Genomic DNA, 20988 nt, shown 5'->3' with positions numbered 1-20988 from the left:
GGCTGGCTGAAAGCAGATATCTGGGTTTAGATTCTATAATTGAAACTCTGTTACCATCACTGGCGCTCTAAGCTTTGAGCCCGCTGCCACCAAAAAGCAGGTTTCTGGAGTTTGTTTAGCTTCTATAATTGCAACATTGTTGCATCCGGAGCTCAGAACTGGGTTGTGGCAGGCGGGGAACCTTGGTTTCCTCCATCACTGGAGCAAGCAAGCCTCATGTTCGCTTCAGCTGCGTGGCTGCTGGCCGCCATCTTGGCTGGCAGTTAATTTGCATATCGTGCTGATTAGCCAATGGGAAGGGTAGCGAAGTTATGGTTAATTACCATGTTTCTCTATTATTAGATAGGATAGTCTCATATCAAAGAAAGTAACATTTTATGATCCTTTTAATTTTTGGTTCTTCAGGAAAATTTTATAACATAGGCGATCAGAGAGGCCATGGAGAAGATCACTGCCAATTTGTGGACTCGTTTTTAGATGGACGCACAGGACAGCAACTGACTTCTGAGCAGTTACCCACAAAAGAAGGTATGTTTTCTGAGCCTCCTCAAAAGCAGGACGGTTTTATAAATTGACCCAAAAAGAATTCAAGCTGAGGAAAGCAATCACTTTAAAAATAATTCTATGCTAGAACTGTTATAATTATCTAGCTAGAAAGAAAAAATTTTTAAAAGACCTTACTTAGTATAAAGACCTTAATGAAAGTTTCTCAACTTTCCTCCCAGCCCCTAAGACGCTATTCCTTAGGGCCAAGGAAAACTACACACAAACATATATAAATGCGTTCTACTTCAAGAAAACCTGAATAAAAGAGCAATGTTTCCTAAACTTAAATCATTCATATAGTACCTTTATGTTTTTTTTTCAATACTGAGCACATAGGCATTTTTTTATTCCCTTAAAAAAATTTTAAAGACAGACTACCACAAATGGAAAAACAGTACTAGTATCTGCTTTCATTATGTAAGTTCAGTTAAAATAGAACAATTATGTTAAAAAATGAATAACCAAGGTAATGCTGAAGACACTTTAGCACTAAGCTGTTTAATGAGGATTAAAAAGATGAAAATTAATTTACTTGTTGTCCAAGCAAGGCAGGAGAGTGTAAATTAAATGTCCATATTACTTGGGAATCACCAAGAACTTTGTTAGATACTTTAAATCATTTGACTAGTCTTTTCAGCAACACATTTTGTTCGCTGGCATCATAGAAAAGATGCCTTAATAGGATCTGTGAACCCATGAACCAGAAGTTGAAACTGGTATCTTACAGGAACTGGATATAAACATACTGTAAATTGTGTATATTTCTGTATTTTACATTCACAGACAAATTTCGAAATTTTTAATCATTTAGTATAGGGTCATTGAAGATTCCACCTAAGTTTAATTCTTAGAAATTTAGCAAGCTTAATATTACCTTTCTTTTGTTTCTTAACACAGTGGTAAATAAATATAGCACCATTACTCTGGTCAGTTCTTCACAGACCACCATGAGTCTGTAATGTGCAGAAAGTACACTTTCACATAAGACAAGAGTGTAGATGTGCTCAATGACACTCAGAAACACACAACCCTTCTGACTCCTGCTCCTTTCCAGCTTTGTTTCCTAGACACTACCAATAGTCCCATGCTTTGTTAAGGAGTTACAGATGCCCCTGATGTTTAGCCCCAGTTTCTACCTCAGGAAAGATACCATTTCTAAATGTCCATTTCTAAAATACTTCACTTCACCTAGAGTAACATTCAGCCATTCAATCTATGAGCAATGAAGGCAAATATATAACGTTGCAATTATTATAATGTACTTTCCCTTATAGGCTATTTCAGAGCAGTTCGCCAGGAACCTGTCCAATTTGGAGAAATCGGTGGTCACACCCAAATCAACTACGTTCAGTGGTATGAATGTGGGACCACAATTCCTGGAAAATGGTAGACGCTGCAATAGTGTTCACAAGTGCCTTGTTTCATCGTGGCAAAAAATAATTACAAACACTATGGTATTTGTCACATTCATTTAAAGCTGTTCTGTTTACTATGTATAAAAGTTTAAGATCTAATTGATAGCAGTATTAGATGTTTTTATTAGAAAAATTGCTGAGAATATTTATCAGGTTTTAAAAAGTCATTTTAATAAAGCAAGATATTAACAGAGTAACATTTTTCTGGGGAAGCTGGCTCCCTATTCATGGTATTTTAAGAGATTTTTTTGTATATTATTTATCACAATGTTGTAATGTTTTGAGATACTTTTATAACAAAATTAACATCAAAAACTAATATACTTTTTAAAAAATGTTTACTTTTATTAATGTGTATCCTTCCTACTGGTGAGTTAATTCCATAAATCTCTCTTTGGTTTAACTTATTAGATCAGATTAACTTCAGCATATATATCTGGGGGTAAAATTCACATGTTTATTTAAACTTCAGTTTTTTAGCAATAGTTGAATATCTTTTCTGAATGTTTAAATAAACATTCATGTGAATATACACTGCCTCAAATATTTTTAAATTATTAAAAAGGTTTAGTTTCAATAAGTAAATTTCATTTCAGCTAAAAATAGAATTGAGAATGACATATTGTTTCAAAAATACACATTTTTTCTTACTATACTCAATTATATATTACAATATCTGAATATACTTTGTCAAACTATTCCTTCAAGCAACTGTCTTTGTACTGTTTTTAATATAATTCTAAACAAGTTGTATGAAGAAACTGAATGTGAAGTCTGAGCTCAAAAAGATAACATATGATGAGATCGCTACCATTTTACAGGATGTTTACTACATTTTTACACATAAGACTTCTAGGAATGAATGTATCAGAAGATGTTTTCAGTCTAACTTAACCTGTACTGACTCAGACTCATTTTTATTTAAAAAGGTATTTTCCTCATTTGGAGAGGGAGGTGGGAATGCTGCATTGTTTCCCTCATTCTGAGAGGATCCTTTCAACATGCTTCAATTTTATCAATGCTACATTCTGTACTTTTCAAACAAGTAGAAACTGCAATAAAGAAATGTAGTGTTTTTTTAAGGCTGAGTTCTTTATTTTTGAATAGTTCATCTCTATAAGGAAAATTACATTTATTCAGGATCTACCAAAATCCCCTTGTGTTTTATAATACTGTATCTGTTGTGTTTATGTATTATGCTAATCTATCTTCCTGTGACATCAATTTTAAAGTTTCACTGTTTTAAGCCAATAGTTGTTAAATGCATTTCTTTCAAGTCAGGACAAAAATCAGTTTCTCTGAATAGAAACTATTCTAAGTTAAACCACCTACACTTTATTTACAAAACATTAGTAAGGATTTCTCACCTTTTTCTCATGAATATATAATTTTAGTGATTAAATTAAACAAGACCGTTAATTGATTCAATCATCTTTATTAACCTATCAATGTTACATTTTATACATAATATCTAGTTGTCTTTTCAAAGAGATCTATTTTTAGTACATCATGTTAATAGTACAAAGCCAAATAAGATGGCTAAATTTCAACCTAGCATTTTAATAACCTCTGGACAAGGCAAGCTAGAAAGTCAATCACTTTACACACATAAGAGTAGTGTTCCAAAATTACTAGGAAGCTGCTACACTTTTAAGCAGGGGAGGAAAAAAACTTTCATTTTGGTCTTTTTTTGTGTTCTAGCAAGTTATACTCTCAATTAACAGCAACAATGATATAAAAAATGCTCTGCTTTTTAAATTTCTGAACTTCAATACAAATTAAAATAAAATAATAGTATTGGAGTCTTTTGGGAGGCAAACAGCTACCAGCTACACTTCATCAATGTAACTGAGCTGCTTTATCGATAACCAGGTCCAGGTTGAGTATAGCCCTGACCAAAGGGAGGACGGTTACGTGCATAAGGGTTAGGCCCACTTGGAGGAGGGGTTATGGTACTTGCAGACTGAGTAAAACCTGGTCTTGGTTGATAGGCCCCGGCTTGGCTTGGAGCCATTCCAGGCTGTGAGGCAGGGGCCACAGTATAATTAGTAGGCTGAGAAGTTTGGGTAGCGTAAGTATGTGGAGGGTAATTGCTCGCCTGGTACTGCTGTGGCTGTTGAGCAGGCAGTTGTTGAGGCTGACCAGAAAAGGCAGCAGCTTGTGCTTGGGAAGTTGGTTGCTGGCCATATCCCTGGAACTGCTGAGGTTGCTGGGGTCCAGTCTGCTGACTATAGCCTGCTGAAAAGGCAAAATAAATAATGTATATACTATATTTTTCTGTTGATAAAAATTTTCCAGAGAAATAGCCTTTACTGTTATGGACCAAAAATGATGAGAAATTTAACAAACTTAATCCTAAGTATTTATATAACAAGTAAGGTAATAGATTCTACCATGTAATCTTATTTCCAGACTAAATGACATCAAAAATTTTCTAAAAATTTTTTAAACCCACTCATCTCAAATTGAAACCTGTATACATATATTTCTTCACTACCAACTGCTTCTACACTATATAATCCCTGAAAGCATAATTCCTAGTAAAGAGTAAATGCTCAAATGATAAAGCGCAGAATTAATGCAAAAGCTAGTCATTAGTCTGGTTTTGAGGGAAGGCCTATTTAACAACAGTACCAAATAAAAATACATTAGAGAATTAATATTTTTAAATGAAACCATCGTGCTACAAATAGATCTAATTGTGATGCTTTAAAAGTTTAGTCACTCTATAAAAACTAAGCCATATAAGAATAAACATTAAGTACCCATCTTCACAACCCTTAATATTTTCACTTTTTTAAGATTTGGTATCTGATTTTTTTTTTTTTTTTGCCTTTACAACTCAATATTATGATTTAGCAGTAATAACATAACACACAAAAAGCATACCATATTGCCCCACAAAAGCAAAATCTATACTCATTATTTACTAAGGATATAAATTGTTTTAAAAGAAAAAGTCTGCTTCACTAAAAACTTTTATCTCTACCATGAAACACACCTGCAGCTACTTGCAATGAAACCTCTCCATTGACTGGAATCCTGTCAGCATTAAATACCAGATACACAAGAAAATTATTAAAATATGTACAACCCCGCATTTGAAAAAAAAGGATTGAATGAATTTGTGTATATTCTGAACTCACCTTGAACCTGGGTTCAAAATTTACTCATGAAAGAAACCTTTTTGACATAGTCCATGAATAAAACTGGAAAAAGGTCAGAGGGAAACTGGCAAACCAACAGTGTCAAAAATGGTCCAATGCTACCACCACCACTTAGTCTCCAAGCGGAGTATTCAGTTGACTATTCCCATATCTCCCAATCAAATTCAAATTAATAGGACTAGTGGGATCAGAAATATAAAGACAATTTCAAAAAAGCTAAATTTTACTCAGAGTGGAGACCCTGACTAAAATCATTAAGAGCAAGCTTAATTTTTAATAACTAAATCAAATATCTAATGCATTTTACTTATATTTTCTAAATACTGAACTAAAGTCAATTCATGATCAAATCTTGAATGTCATACAGTTTCTCCTATTTTCTACATAAAATTTTTTAACTTATTTTTTTATTATAAGATTATGAAGAAACAGATGGACTCAGCTTTTATACTGAAAAGGTCTGTTCAACTTAAAACTGTGAACAAAAAAACAAAAACAAAATTAAAACAAACAAATACAAAAAAAACCTGCCTTTTCATCCTGGCAAAAACAAACAAAAAAATCTAAACTGGCTTTTTCACTAAGGAGTCTGGAAACAACTAGATCCTTAATTTTCTCTTAAGAAAGAGACTGACCCCTAAGGGCCTAAGATGCCATTTCCATTAGCAAACTAATAGAGTCTTTGACTACAACGTGGCAATACTTCCAAATTATATGTATAGTTTCCCTCAAACCACCATCCCCTCCCTTAAAAAATGACTAACTTTGGTGAAGAAACCAGAAATCATAAGAAATGAAAATTCTGTTTTGAACAAAGGAATAGTGGGGTCGTATGGTCCACAAAGCCTAAAATATTTACTATCTAGCCTTTTATGACAGGAAAGTCTGCCAACCCCTAGCTTAGTTTGAGAATGCAGAATGATATAGGAAAGTAATTAACAGGGAAGTAATTAACTGGAAAGTCAAGTGCACTGGGTTCTTATCTAGCACCCCCACTGAATGGCTGCATGTGTTTCAATGCACCACAACCACTCCCAACCCTAGTTGCCTCATTTATAACATGGGTGGATGGGACAAAATCAGTGGTCCCAACCTTGCTAACTTTAGAATAACCTGCAATACTTTCAAAATATCAAAACCTGAGTCCCACAAACTAAATGAAACAAAATCTCTGGGAGGAGGGCCCAGGTACCTATAACTTTCAAGAAAAGCTCTCCGGGTGCTTCTAAAACTCTGAGATTTCTATAAATTACATAATTTGTAACATTTTGATTTTTCTTTAATTTTAAGGATTTGCATCCTAAAAATAACCTTCCCTTAAATATCATAATCCAAGTTTAAATTCATTCCACCTATTTTATACTAGTGGCCCGGTGCACAAAATTCATGCATGGGGGTGGGGGGGTGGGGGTGGGGAGTGTCCCTCAGCCTGGCCTGCACCCTCTCCAATCTGGGACCCCTCAGGGGATGCCCTGTAGGATCGGGCCTAAACCGGTAATCGGATATCCCTCTCACAATCTGGGACCACTAGCTCCTAACTGCTCACCTGCCTGCCTGCCTGATTGCCCCTAACCTCTCTGCCTGCCAGCCTTCTCGCCCCCAATTGCCTCTCCCCCCACCAGCCTGATCACCCTCAACTGCTCTCCCCTCCTGATCACTCTTAACCACCTCTGCCTCAGCCCCACCACCATGGCTTTGTCCAGAAGGTCTCCTAGAAGGTCTCCCTGTCTAATTAGCATATTACCCTTTTATTAGTATAGATAATTAAAAACTAGCAGCTACAGGTTAAATCACTATACTGCAAATACAATCCAAATAAAAATTGCTGTGTGTGTTAAGATATGTCAAACTGCAACTAATGATAGAATTTTGTAGTCTAGTTCAGGGACAGGCAAGCTTTTTTTTCTGTAAAGGGCTAGAGAGTAAATATTCTACATCTTATGGGCCTACTAGAGGCCTGGTGCACGAATTTGTCCGGCCCATCTTGCTCAGTCCCAATCAGCCGGACCCCAGCAGCAAGCTAATCTATAGTCTGCCCCCTGGTGGTCAGTACACGTCATAGGGAGCGGTTGAGCAGCCTTAGCATATCATTAGCATATTACACTTTGATTGGTTGAATGGACAACCAAACGACCAGACACTTAGCATATTATGCTTTTATTATATAGGATGATCTCTGTTGCAACTGCTCAATTCTGCCATTGTAATGCCAAAGCAGCAACAGACAGTACAAAAATGAATGAATGCAGATGTGTTCCAATAAAACTTTATTCACAAAAATAGGCGACAAGCCATATTTGGCCTATGGGTTATAGTTTGCTGACTCCTACTCTAGTTTTTACTACAAAACTCCATAAAATAGAAATTAGGCAAGACTCAGATAAACTGATTGTAGCTGAAATCTGACACTTAAATGTTTCATTGTAAAACAAACAGTTGAACATGAACTCTCTAGCAAATGTAAAAATTACCTGAATTGTTATAATCACTATGTTTAAACTATACTAAAGTGATTTATCATATTTAAGTATGGATAATCTTCAATGGTCAGATGATAAAATCTCCAGGATGTCTATTCAAAACAACTATATTTAATGTTCTTAAACTGTCTGAATTAGGTTTTATACAATTCTAATTTTTTTTTTACCTGTTTTTTGTATTCCTACATACTTTGGAGAGATTTAAAAACCTAAGTAGCTTAATTTGCTTATTTACAGGGCTGGGCAAAAGTAGGTTTATGGTTGTGAATACACAAAACAGAGTTAATAAAGCTATTATAATAATCATAACCTGCATGTCTTTTCCATACAAACCATGGTAAGCCTACTTTTCCCCTACCCTGTATTAAGATCACCTTTCCATGTATGAGGGAACTATGAGTATTAATATTTTTACAGACACTAAGAGTATACTGGGATTATGAGTTACATTAATAAAGTGAAAAAACCTTGTACTTTTGCAATCTAAGTTACCTAAGGGTAAGCTGATCACATCAGTAGGAAATAGCTTTGTATTAAAAACTTTTTTTATACTATGAGTTATTACAGAATCATCTACTATGACTGTTTTACTTGCCCACTGAAAAACTGAAATGTTGATTTACAATAAAATATTTATACAAAATATTTTAAAATAAATAAAACAAATGTTATTTCCCTAATAAATAAATACTACCTGCTATGACAATGTATTACAAATCAAGGAATTAAGAGGAAAGGATTAATGTTTAGTGAGTATAGCAAGAGCTCAAAAACCATGAGCCAGATCCTTCTGGACACCTGCTCACCTGAATACTGAATGCCATACTGCTGTGCTGGCTGCGGTGGTGCCTGTGGCTGCTGAGCACCATAACCAGCCGGCTGAGGGTACTGCTGATACATCTGACCTAAAAAAGACAAGAAGAAGAGGCAGGTTTAACTCAGTAGAAAAACAATACTTTTAAGGCACATTTAATTCTCTGCCCATCCAAACACATAAACATACTGAGTAACAAAGACAGAAGAATGTTTGTTCCCCTTTAAATGTCAATGAATAGACATTTAACAATTTAATGAATATTTAACAAGTGTTTTCAAACCCAACTACCAATAGGTATGTACTGCTAATGTTCAATAAAAATCAAGTGAGTCAAAAAATAAAAATCTAAGAGACACACATTAATAGCTCCCATATCCTTCCTAAAACACTGTATTTGTCATCTAAAGGTTTGAACCTTTTTTGGTGACCATATGAATGGACTCTTTGGTAGCAAGGAATTACAGTACATGATGTCTTTCATTCCAGACCTCAAAGACACCTTTGGCATTTTGACAACAGTTTGCTTTTCCATCATCTGAAGATCCTAGTCAATCACGTGGAATCTGATAAAGCCTAAATAGTTCCTCAATGAACTTTTTAATAATGGTAGACCTGTTTAACACTGGGGATGTGTACTTGGAAATGAGAGTACTATTTATGTCAGTAGACTACAGTTCCTACAGAGAAACCCTTCAGACACTTTTATTACCTGTGATTTCCAAACAAGTTTTTCGTGATTCATGTCTTTATCATCTTTACTACTTTACAGTTGTTCTAATGGTGGATTTATCTCAATGTAATGCTTAGAGCTCTCATTCTAATATCTAGCTAGTATTTAAATCTTTAAAATTTCATGTTGACTAATTCTTTCAAAAATATTCAATCTAATGTTGATCAAAAGACTGGGAGTAGCCTGGCTAGTGTGGCTCAATTGGGTGCACGTCATTCCATGCACCAAGAGTTCGCCGGTTCAATTACGGTCAGGACACCTGACCGTGGCACATGTTGGGCTCTATCCCCTTTAGGGGGTGTGCAGGAGACGGCTGATAGATGTTTCTCTCTCATCGATGTTTCTATCTCTCTGTCCTTCTCCCTTCCTCTCGCTCTAAAATCAATAAAAACATATTTTTTAAAATGACTATGGTAAAATAGCATATTTTTGGCAGAAAGAGACAACTACTAAAAAAAGTCAATGCAGCATCCAGTGCCACTTTAACTGTAACTGAAGTACAGCAGGCAGCCAGCACTCACTTGCTTCTGTTGCTGAAAATACATCTTACTACCACATGGCGCCTCTATACAAATAGTTAGAGCTCCACCTAGTGTTTGTTTTCAAGTGAAATGTGTACTTTTATGTATGGGCAATTCACAGAACCCACATTTAAATATCTGGAAGGCAACCTAGAGATGAGTAACTACAATAATTCTCATACATTTATCCACAGAGAATATGTTCCAAATGGATACCTGAACCATGGAGAGTACCCAACTATATATATATACACATATATATACATATATATATATATATATATATATATATATATATATAAATAAATATATATATATAATGTTTTTTCTATACATAGCTATGCTATAGTTTAATTTATAAACTAGGCACAATAACAGATTAATAATAACTAATAATAAAATAGAACAAATATGACAATATACTGGAATGTAAGTTATGGGAATGGCTTTGGGGCCATTATTAGATAAAATAAGGGTTACTTGAACACAAAGCACTGTGATAACACGACAGCAGGTATAACCATATACAGTGTGGGTATACTGAACAAAAGAATGACTCATATCCTAGTTAGAATGACTCAAAATTTCATCCTGCTACTCAGTACAGTGCGTAATTTAAAAATTACAAATCATTTATTTCTGCAATTTTCCATTTAATATTTCAGACCACAGTTGACTGCAGGTAACTCAAACTGCAGAAAGAAAACTATGGAAAAGGGGAAACTACTATACTTAGCCAATCGGCAGAGCTCCAAGAGTATAAATGAGGCACCCCAGTGCCTGCTGTCCTGAGCTTGTGGCACAATTCCCTTCACATATGGCAGCAACTTTTAACTGGTGTGCCACAAGACTTTTTAAAACATGCAATACCTGATTAGTCAGGGAACTGACCTCTTTTCCCTTAGAATCCAGTGGTTCTCAACCTTCTGGACCTTTAAATACAGTTCCTCATGTTGTGACCCAACCATAAAATTATTTTCGTTGCTACTTCATAACTGTAATGTTGCTACTGTTATGAATCGTAATGTAAATATCTGATCTGCAGGATGGTCTTAGGCGACCCCTGTGAAAGGGTCGTTCGACCGCCAAAGGGGTCTCGAACCACAGGTTGAGAACCGCTGCCTTAGACTATCAAATAAAAAAATGACAACAGCCAACACAGCAATAGCTATCTGGTGTGAATGCCCTATATTGAACCATAAATATATGTCATATAATACAGCTGCATCTTATTGGTAACATCACAGATTAAGGTTGCATCTGATTGGTTAATTCTTGGTACCAGAAATCCTTATATGGGCACCTGATTTTTTTAAAAGTCACTTTGGAGCAAAAATAGTAGATAAATACTACCATTATAGTTTTTGTAAATAAATCAAAATTATACTTATTTTTTGTCAGGTCAGCAAAAAGTCTATTTCTTGGTGTGAAGAATTGTAGTAATTAGTTTATGTGTGCCATGAGATAGAAAAGATTGAAAAATTGCTGACATATAGAAATGATCCCCTTTTTATCATAATATTGTAATACTGAGCTTACAAGTTATATTTCATTCAGAATTAGATTTTCTTTTAAAACTACTGGTTTAGTCCAATTTTCACAATTTACAGTGAGAGAATATCAAAACCCAGAGTAAATTACCATCTAAGCACACATCATTTAAAGAAAAAAAATCTGATTTTAAAATACACTTTTTTCCCTCAAAAGACATTATTAACAAAACTACCCTTAAGACAAATACGCTTTACTTCTATTTTAAAAATATTTTTAAATTACGAAAGTAATACACAGTTGCATAAGGGAGAAGGGAGAAGAAAGAAAGTAGCACTTAAATTAAAAGTATCACCTCAATGAGTCACCTCTGACCCCAGGGTCATCACGGACTGATATGAATCCTTCCAGATCTTTCACCTTGTGTTTTATTCACATAAATACTTTCTTAGGTTCTTTTTCTTTTCAATAATCAGAAGCATACATAACATATTGTTCTATTTGGTGTGTTGTTTTTTTACCCCAAAATATACCATATTAGTAAATCAAAATCTTTCCTTCCTGTGTTCATAGCATGAATACAAGCATTTACCATTACCAACAATGCTGCAATAAACATTTCTGCATGTGTACTTTTCTGCACATGTGCTCTAAGCTCTATTTTACCTTCACTCTGACCTGCTTGTGTCTGAGCTCCTGTATATGGTGGCTGTTGTGGCTGAACTCCAGGGGGATGAGCTGCGGAGGAGGAGGAAGCAATGCTGTCAGGCGTTCCTGAACGGTCTTCTGCAGGAGCACTGGGTGGCCCTGGATGGTCATAAAAAGTCAGTTCAATTTCTAATGCAAGACTATTCCCCAGCAAGCTCAATTCATAAGTATGGTTAAAAGAGACTAAAAATAAAAGTACTACAGAATAAACATAAACGTAAATGCAGCATTTTACAGTTAATATATATATTTTATTCCAGGGGTCCTCAAACTACGGCCCGCGGGCCACATGCAAATACAAATATTGTATTTGTTCCCGTTTTGTTTTTTTACTTCAAAATAAGATATGTGCAGTGTGCATAGGAATTCGTTCATAGTATTTTTTTAAACTATAGTCCGGCCCTACAACGGTCTGAGGGACAGTGAACTGGCCCCCTGTTTAAAAAGTTTGAGGACCCCTGTTTTATTCCTTTGCTCCAGTCGCTTAAGAATCCACAGCTACAACAGGAAATCCTTCCCTATAAAGTGCAGAGTGCTGTATTTCTGAGTAGTAACCGCCCCCTGACAAAACCAAAACTCATCTCTGCAATACCAATGTCCTCCACATCATGCGATCTAGTTTGTAGGGCAACCAAAAGTATAATTTCATTCTTTAATGGGTCGGCATTGCCCATTAAAGAAAATACAACCCTATAGTTTGGTATTTAAGGATACAAACACTATTTCTCACAATTCCTTCTCACATGCCCCCTTCAGCTAAACTAATCTATTCCCTATTCCACCAATATATGTATTTTTTCTGCCTGCATTTCACTTACCACTATCCCTCCACTGTCCCATTTTCACACATCTAAATACAACAGTCTTTACAACTCAGTTATAACTCCACAGTTCTAGTAACACTTCTTCACCCATAAATACTTTTTCCTCTTGTGAACTTCTATAGAGCATACTTTTATTATGACTCTTACCAACTTCTGCCTTGCATTTCTGAGTAGATTCCATCTTCCCTCTCACTACAAGCTCTTTGACCAGGTTCCTTTTTGATTCTTTTCATCTGCCTCACAACCCCTACCTCTCTTATCCATGGAGCTACCCATATTGTTCCAAAATCATAAAGCAGTAAATGGAGAAAATTCACTAAAGTTCCAATAATGTGACAGTCAAAAAAGACATTCTGAAGACAACTCGTGATATGTTTACTCCTTTAAGTTCTTTTTGTTTAGAAAATACAGGAGAGTGGTTAAAAGCACAGGTTTTGGAGGCAGACTGCCTAGGATTGAATCCTAGTACTTCCACTTAGTAACTGTTTCTGTGCCTCAGTTTCCACATCTGCACAAAAGAAATACTAATTCCTACTCCATAAGGTTCCTGGAAGAGTAAGTTACAAGTGTTTATAAAAGTGATTATTCAGCAAGAGCTTATTAAAGTATTACCACTTACAAAGCTCCACATAAGTACTTGCTTGCTATTGCTAGCAGACTAATTTCCCTGAGGGCAAACACCTAACCCTTGCACTAATATATCCCAGAACTTAGCACTATGGTAGGCACACAGTTGGCAGCTAACAGTCCAGATCTGATGAGAACCTAAACTAGGATTAACAGCAGTGGTAATACAAGAGAAACTGATGATTACCAGAGTAAAATGGCTGACTGCTCCTGTGTGCCTCCTGTTTCACTGACACCTACACACATGTAGACAAATTCATACACACATCCCTCCTATAAAAAAGTTATTATCTTTAAAAAATGTATTACTTTGACTGCTCTTTTCTCCCTTGCACGTAATTAATGTACATTATCCAATCTGTAATAGTTCATCCCTCCTTCCCCTGTCCATTCACTATTATAGATGAGTTTTTCACCACATCATACCAGAATAACTACAAAGTATTCTGACATGTTTCAATGTGTATAGTTTTTGTATTTCAACGCGCAAAACTACCAGAAAAAATGATCTGCAAATAATGTGATTGTATTAACCATAATATTCTGGTCTGGCACATAATATAGTCTAATAAAAAATTTTAAGACTGATCTCATATATAATTATTTACTCCTCTTTCTAGCATTTCTTGAAGTTTTAAATATTAGAAGCTGTAATATTAACTCATTTCAGTTGCTTTAAAAATGTGTTTTTCAGCTGTGTCATTTGTCTATAGTCTTCTTTTGTGAAGAACATACATCATATACAAATATGAGTCTCTTCAGAATTTTACAATTCTTTCTAGTGAATAATCTCATAAAAGTATCAAAGAAAAATAAAATTAACAGACTGAATCTTACATTTCTAGTTAATAATGGCAAAGTAAACTAGTCGGGTAAACCATTCCACAGGTAACAACTAAAAACCTGAACAAAATAAAAGAAAACAACTATTTAAAAATCACTGAAAGTCAACCAAATGTCTGCAGAAATCAGAGGAGTTTACCCCCAGTGGGATTACAATGGGAAAGAAATGCAAGCCTTGACTTCTGCAGCTCGAAGAGAAAGCCACAGTGTTAACGTCATGGCTAGCCAAGCACCTAGAAATTTGAAGGCCAAATCCTTAAAGTAAGAGACCACCAACAAAGGAGACCAAAAATCTGAGTATAAACCAAGTCCCAAATTCCTAGCTGACCAGAGTTAGGAGTAGGGCAAGAGACAGCCAAGAGGGCTCAGAAAAAAAGCAGCTCCTAGAGCTCAAAGAACTGAGCAGAGATGTCAGCTGCCATAACTCCGTGGGAAGACAAAATGAGCAATTTGAGTCCATACAAGTTAACTCCCTGCTAGAGCAACAGTAACAAAAAAATTCTCAAAAGAACCAAAAAGAATGCCAAGTCATTACAACATATTAACCACGATGTCCAATTTTCAAACACTATCAGGCATACAAAATATTAGAAAAAATGTGCCCATACTCAGGGGAAAAGGCAGGCAAAAGAATGTGACTCAAAATTGGCCCAGATATTAGATATAGCAGACAAACATTTCAAAGCAGCTATTATAAATGTTTTTGAAGAATTAAGTAAAATTACATTCAATGAGTTAAAATGAAATAATCTTAATGAATGTAAAGGTAAGCAATCTCAACAGAAAAAAATAAACTATAAAAAGAACCAAATGGAAACTCAAGCTAAAAGCAAAAAAGAATTCTCTAGAAAGGTTCAACAGCAGAATGGAAATGGCAGAAAGAACCAGTAAACTTGAAGCGAGTTCAATAGAAATCACCTCAACTGAAGAATAGAGAGAAAAAACAGTGAAGGAAAAAAAAAAAAGAAACTCAGAGACCTATGGGACAATATTACGCTCTCCAATGTATGTGGAACCCCAAGAGAAAGAAGCAAAAAAATGTTAAAGAAATAAAATATAAAAACGAAGAAATCACAGTATAGGTGTTATTATAAGATTTAAAATATTCATATAGCCTGCCTGGTGTTGCTCAGTGATTAAGCACTGACCTATGAACCAGGCGGCCACAGCTCAATTCCCAGTCAAGGGCACATGCCAGGGTTTCGGGCTTGATCCCCAGTAAGGAGCATGCAGGAGGGAGCCGATCAATGATTCTCTCTCATCACTGATGTTTTTCTCTCCTTCTCCCTTCCTCTTTAAAGTCAGTAAAAATACTTTTAAAAAGTATATTCATATAAAAGCATTTTCTATACTAAAGCAATTTAACCAGAAATGTACATTTGAATTTCTCTAATTTCAGATCAAAAGAGAGACCAAGACAGTAAATACAATTTAATCGTGAAACAAATATGAAAAGATATTATTTTTAAAAAATAAGATTTCTGATTTCTAAAATTGGTAAAATTTACCTAAACCAAATAGTGGTTATTCTACGAAGAGGAGTTTTCTACTAACTGGGAGAGGGTATGAGAATGCTTTCTGGGAACTGGAAATCACCTACATCTTGATATAGTTGGGGTTTTATATAGGTGTATACATATGTAAAATTTACTGAGCCTTAAGATTTGTGCACTTCACTATATCCAAATTATCCTTCTATTAGAGAAGAAAAGGAAGGGAAGGAAAGTGAGATCAAATGAAGAATGGGAGGAAGGAACTAACTTACCTGAAACCTGATCATCTGTTAAGCCAAACGCTGACATGACATTTTTACTGATTTCATCTTGGTTTTTTAAAGGATCAAAAGCTGACATACTTGCTGCCATAACCTGAGTGGACTGTTTTCCAGAAGAATCAGAAGCAGCAGGCTTTTCTTCCCTACCATCCATAGTATCTATAAGAGGAAAAAACCAAAAACTTGTTTCCATTTTATCTATACTCACTAAGGGCTAACAAAAAGAAGATAGGGAAATACAGGGTGGGGGAAAAGTTGGTTTACAGTTGTGAGCGCACAAAACAGTTTATTCTTGTATTATTATTTATTCATTACTATATTATTTCCCATACAAGCAACTGTAAGCCTACTTTTGCCCACCCTGTATATAAGTATATGCAGTGTGGAACGTTAACAGTATTTCTGAACACAAGATTAGAGATCATTCTACTTTCTTCTTTATACTTATTTACATTTTTAATTTTAAAACTATAAAAAATAGTGAAAAAGAAACACAAGACAAATAACACCTTTTTCAAAAAATTCTATCAACATTTTTCCCTAAAGATTATCAGATGAAAAAATATATATAAGCTCCTTAACAGAGAAAAAAATTTTACTTTTTTTTAGTTCTTGGAGCCCCAAGACCTATACCCTAATATCAGACACATACTGAACACTTATTTATTTTGTAAAAGGAGAAGATATTAACTAAAGTTACAATTATCAACGTTTATGTTTTATTACTACTTGTCTACTGGTCTATTACTAGATTACATGGAAATCCCAAGCCAACCCATACACTAAAAACATTATTTTAACTTGCTATGTTTTTGTTTCAAATACTTATTTAATTAAACCCTACAGACGAAATGAAATGTGTCTGGGATCTGCTCAAAATAATATGGGAGGAGTGGAAATATGGTGGAGTATAGATGACATGATGATGACTATGACTTGAGGTTGGGTGTAGGTTCATGGGATTCATTTCAGTATTATGTCTACTTTTATATATGTTTAAATTTTTCCATAATATACTATTTTTAAAATGGAAAAATAAAATTTAAACAATATGAGCAGGCTACTTTTAAACCATTTTTTTCTTCTAAGGATACTAAGGTACTCAATAGGTATTTATACTACTACTTTGTAAAAGTAAAGGGATTCAAGAGTAACCTACATTTTACAAATAGGAACCTGAGGTCAAGACAAAGAAAGATATAAAAACAGAAAATATACAAGTAAAAATATTGCTAACGATTTACTCAATTAACAGTTAGTAATCAATTTTTTTCTGTTACCAAGCAAGTAAATAAACATGTTATTAGATCACATCTTTAATCAAGAAAAATTTACAGTGGGGCCTTGATTTACGAGTTTAATTCGTTCTGAGACCGAGCTCGTTAAGGAGCTCGTTAACTCAAATTACTCTATCAACTCAACGCAAAAAATCCGCGGAGAGACAGCTGGTACCTCAAAAAACTCGTTAGCCGGGACACTCGTTAAGTCAAGGCCCCACTGTATCTTGTAAAAAAAATGTAAGTACTAAGGGGAATATAAGCACATAAGGGCTTGTAGCTCTCATTCATTTCTATCATTCCACTGGTTATACTAACATCTCCTAAATTTCTAGAAGAAAACTCCTACGAATACTTTTTTAAAATAAGTCCACCAGTTATCCATTATCCTCACCAATTTTCCTTCCTCTAATTCCAAGGCTACACCCCAAGAGCATATCACATCAATCTTACAAATTATGCACCCTCACACTACTACCTTCCACTACCTACGCATCCTTCCAATTGCAAACTAAATCCATCAGAAAACACAATATATGTCCACCCGCCTACTAGTTGCTCCATTAGCTAGCTGCTAGAGCTACTGTAACAGATCAATCAGTATCTAAGGTAGCCTACGCATTATCTGCTTCATAGAGAAAGCAAGTGTCCAAGAACCACTGCAAAGGTAGAGCACTGAAAATCATACATAGCTGCATATTTCTGTCAGTTCCAAATTTACTGATAAATCTTGTTTCATCTGAATATAAACAGTACATGTCATCTGTAAAATGGGAAAAAAATTAATTTTTCTTTGCATATTTTAATTAAAAATTGTGTTTAAGATAAACTTTATAGTAGGCCATTAGAATATACTAATCTAGATTTTTTTTTTTTAATCCTCACCTAAGGATCTTTTTCCCATTGATTTTTAGAGTGAGTGGAAGGGAGAGAGAAGTGGGAGAAAGAGAGAGAAAGAGAAAGAGAAACACCGATTGGTTGCCTCCCACTCACACCCTGGGCTGGGGATGGATCCTACAATCAGAGGTTATGTGCCCTTGACCGGGAACCCCTGACTAGGAATAGAACCCATGACCCTTTGGTCCAGCGCTCTAACCACTAAGCCAAACCAGCCAGGGCTAGAATTATTTTTTACTTAAAACTACTTGCATACCAATTGAAATGAAATGATTTCAATTCCTAAGGTTCATTAACTATTACACTGAAAAGGATTCAAGAATCTAAGTCAGCGGTTCTCAACCTGTGGGTCAAGAACAATGAAAATACATCCTGCATATCAGATATTTACATTACAATTCATAACAGTAGCAAAATTACAGTTATAAAGTAGCAACGAAAATAATTTTATGGTTGGGGGTCACCACAACATGAGGAACTGTATTAAAGGGGCGCGGTATTAGGAAGGTTGAGAACCATGAAAAATGACCTATGTCACAAATCTAGAAATCTAAAACTAGACTCAAACAGTCATCAAGAAAGCATTTTAAAAATGGGATTCCTGGGTCCTGCTCTCCGGTAGGCCTATAATAAGACCTAGGAATCCTATCTAATAAAGAAGGAACATGCTAATTGACCCTCACACTGTCACAAAGATGGCAGCGCCCACAGCCAATAAGGAGGGAATATGCTAATTGACTGCCCCGCCCTCAAAGATGGTGGTGCCCACAGCCAATAAGGAGGGAATATGCTAATTTACTACCACACCCTCAAAGATGGCAGAGCCCACAGCCAATAAGGAGGGAATATGTTAATTGACTGCCCTGCCCTCAAAGATGGTTGTGACCACAGCCAATAAGGAGGGAATATGCTAATTTACTACCACGCCCTCAAAGATGGCAGCGCCCACAGCCACAAGATGGCCAGCAGGGGAGGGCAGTTGGGGGTGACTGGGCCAGCAGGGGAGGGCAGTTGGGGGCGACCGGGCCGGCAGGGGAGGGCAGTTGGGGGTGACTGGGCCACCAGGGGAGGGCAGTTGGCAGCAATTGGGCTGGCAGGGGAGGGCAGTTGGGGGCAATCGGGCCGGCAGGGGAGCAGTTAGGCATTGATCAGGCTGGCAGGGGAGTGGTTAGGGGGTGACCATGAGGACAGGCAGGCGAGCGGTTGGGAGCCAATAGTCCTGGATTGTGAGAGGGATGTCCGACTGCTGGTTCAGGCCTGATCCCACAGGGAATGGGCCTAAACCGGCAGTTGGACATCCCCTGAGGGGTACCAGATTGGAGAGGGTGCAGGCTGGGCTGAGGGACACCACCCCCCCAGGGCACAAATTTCATGCACCAGGCCTCTAGTTGGTATAATAAAATCCCCCGACAATCCTGATGAACAGTCAGGTTTGGGAATACACATATGAATACTAGCAAAGGCAAAAATAAAAAGATTTGACAATGGGAGTGCCATCTGAACTCCTACTGAAGAGTATGTTTTTTTTATTCTGCAAAAAGATGTAAGAAGGACGTTTTTTAAAAAAGTAGAATCACAGTCTACCATTTTCAGGAATACTGGTGGAAGGTCCTGGTTCGCCAGGTGGTTCCAAGCAATCCAATAAACGATTCACTTTATTTCGAAGTTCTATGAGTTCTCGACGGAGATATTTCACCTGACTTGATTCAAGGGGTCTTGGTTGGCCATTAACTGGAATAAAAGAATTAATTTGGTGAAAATTAGGAAATGCTTTTGAGTAAATATATTGACAGAATAATATGCACTAAGAAAAGATATAATTTCTTTAAAAAGTGAAACAAAATCAAACAAGATACTTATTAATGTCATTTGAATGGTAACTATTTTTAAGGAAAGAATTATTTATTGCTAATAATTTACTTTTTGGAAAAAATACATATTCATTAGTCTTTGCTGATGCCATTATCTATGGCTTATGATCACACTCTTTAAAATGTTTCTCAGAAGGATTTAATGACAGTAAGATAAATTAAAACCTATAGAAAGCTCTGGTATCATTTTTTAAATCTTTATTATTGAGAGTATTACAGATGTCCCCCTTTTTCCTCCATTGTCCACTCCTCCCGGTTCCCATCCCACCCCAGGCCTTCACAACCCTACTGTCTGTGTCTACAGGTTATATATATATCCCTAATATGCAAATACACCAAATAGGGGAACAACTGGTCACTATGATGTGCGCTGCCCAGCAGGGGGCGCATGCGGAACATGGAGGGCATCGGTTGCTGCGGGATGGTGGAGCAGGTGAGCGGAGGCACCAGACCAAGGCAGGGGCACCAATCACTGTCATCGGGGAGAGCCTCTGGTGGTTGCTGAAAATTCTTTGCTCCTGCACTCTGCGGTCCCGCCGGCTGCTTGCACCTGCTGTCAGCAACAGCCCCACTCACACCCAGCACCGGCCCCGATTGCTCAGCGCCGTCAGCAGGTGTGAGCGGTGGCTTCCTGCCCTGATCACCCTTCAGGAATTCTCCACCTCCTCCTGCTCCTGAAAAGTAATCAGGGCCGGCAGCCGCCGCTCACACCTGCTGCCAGCGACGGCCCCACTCACACCTGCTGCCGGCACCCGGCGCCGGTCCCAATTGCTTGGCACCATCAGTGGGAGCGAGCAGCAGCTGCTGCCCCGATTGCCCCTGAGGGCTTATCCACCTCCCCCTGGTCCTGAGGGGCAATCAGGGCAGCAGCTGCCACTCACACCTGCTGCTGGCACCAGATCCAAATCACTTCGCATCATCAGCGGGTGCGAGTGGGGCTGGTGCCCTCAGTGCCTGGGAGAGGTATCGGGGCTGCAGGCAAACAGGAGACTGGGGGCTG

At 36.8% G+C, this 20988-nt stretch overlaps 2 protein-coding genes across 9 annotated transcripts in view; one reads left to right on the top strand and one right to left on the bottom strand.

Annotated features, from left to right (window-relative positions):
- Nucleotides 1-3041, top strand: part of ABI3BP (ABI family member 3 binding protein) — a gene marked incomplete at its 5' end in the record, with an annotated part of 259565 nt that extends 256524 nt beyond the window's left edge. Inside the window, 2 exons of the mRNA XM_081086424.1 lie at nucleotides 406-528; nucleotides 1821-3041. Of these exons, the coding sequence (XP_080942550.1) occupies nucleotides 406-528; nucleotides 1821-1936 (239 nt within the window). The 3' untranslated portion in view covers nucleotides 1937-3041. The remainder of the gene's footprint in view (nucleotides 1-405; nucleotides 529-1820) is intronic.
- Nucleotides 3042-3380: 339 nt separating this feature from the next.
- The window catches only part of TFG (trafficking from ER to golgi regulator), a 31652-nt gene continuing 14044 nt past the window's right edge, over nucleotides 3381-20988 (bottom strand). Inside the window, exons 4-9 of one of the 8 annotated variants that reach the window (XM_081086420.1) lie at nucleotides 19702-19848; nucleotides 15935-16102; nucleotides 11834-11974; nucleotides 8415-8513; nucleotides 4963-5003; nucleotides 3381-4199 (exon numbers count right to left, since the gene is read on the bottom strand). In XM_081086420.1, coding sequence (XP_080942546.1) covers nucleotides 4969-5003; nucleotides 8415-8513; nucleotides 11834-11974; nucleotides 15935-16102; nucleotides 19702-19848 — 590 coding nt within the window. In that variant the 3' untranslated portion in view covers nucleotides 3381-4199; nucleotides 4963-4968. The remainder of the gene's footprint in view (nucleotides 4200-4962; nucleotides 5004-8414; nucleotides 8514-11833; nucleotides 11975-15934; nucleotides 16103-19701; nucleotides 19849-20988) is intronic. The other 7 variants (XM_081086421.1, XM_081086414.1, XM_081086415.1 and 4 more) reach the window with 7 other exon arrangements.

The sequence above is a fragment of the Myotis nattereri genome, assembly GCF_964212035.1.
Source record: "Myotis nattereri genome assembly, chromosome: 3".
Lineage (NCBI taxonomy): Eukaryota > Metazoa > Chordata > Mammalia > Chiroptera > Vespertilionidae > Myotis > Myotis nattereri.
The sequence above is the reverse complement of the archived record's forward strand: the minus strand, read 5'-3'. Positions and strand labels throughout refer to the sequence as shown.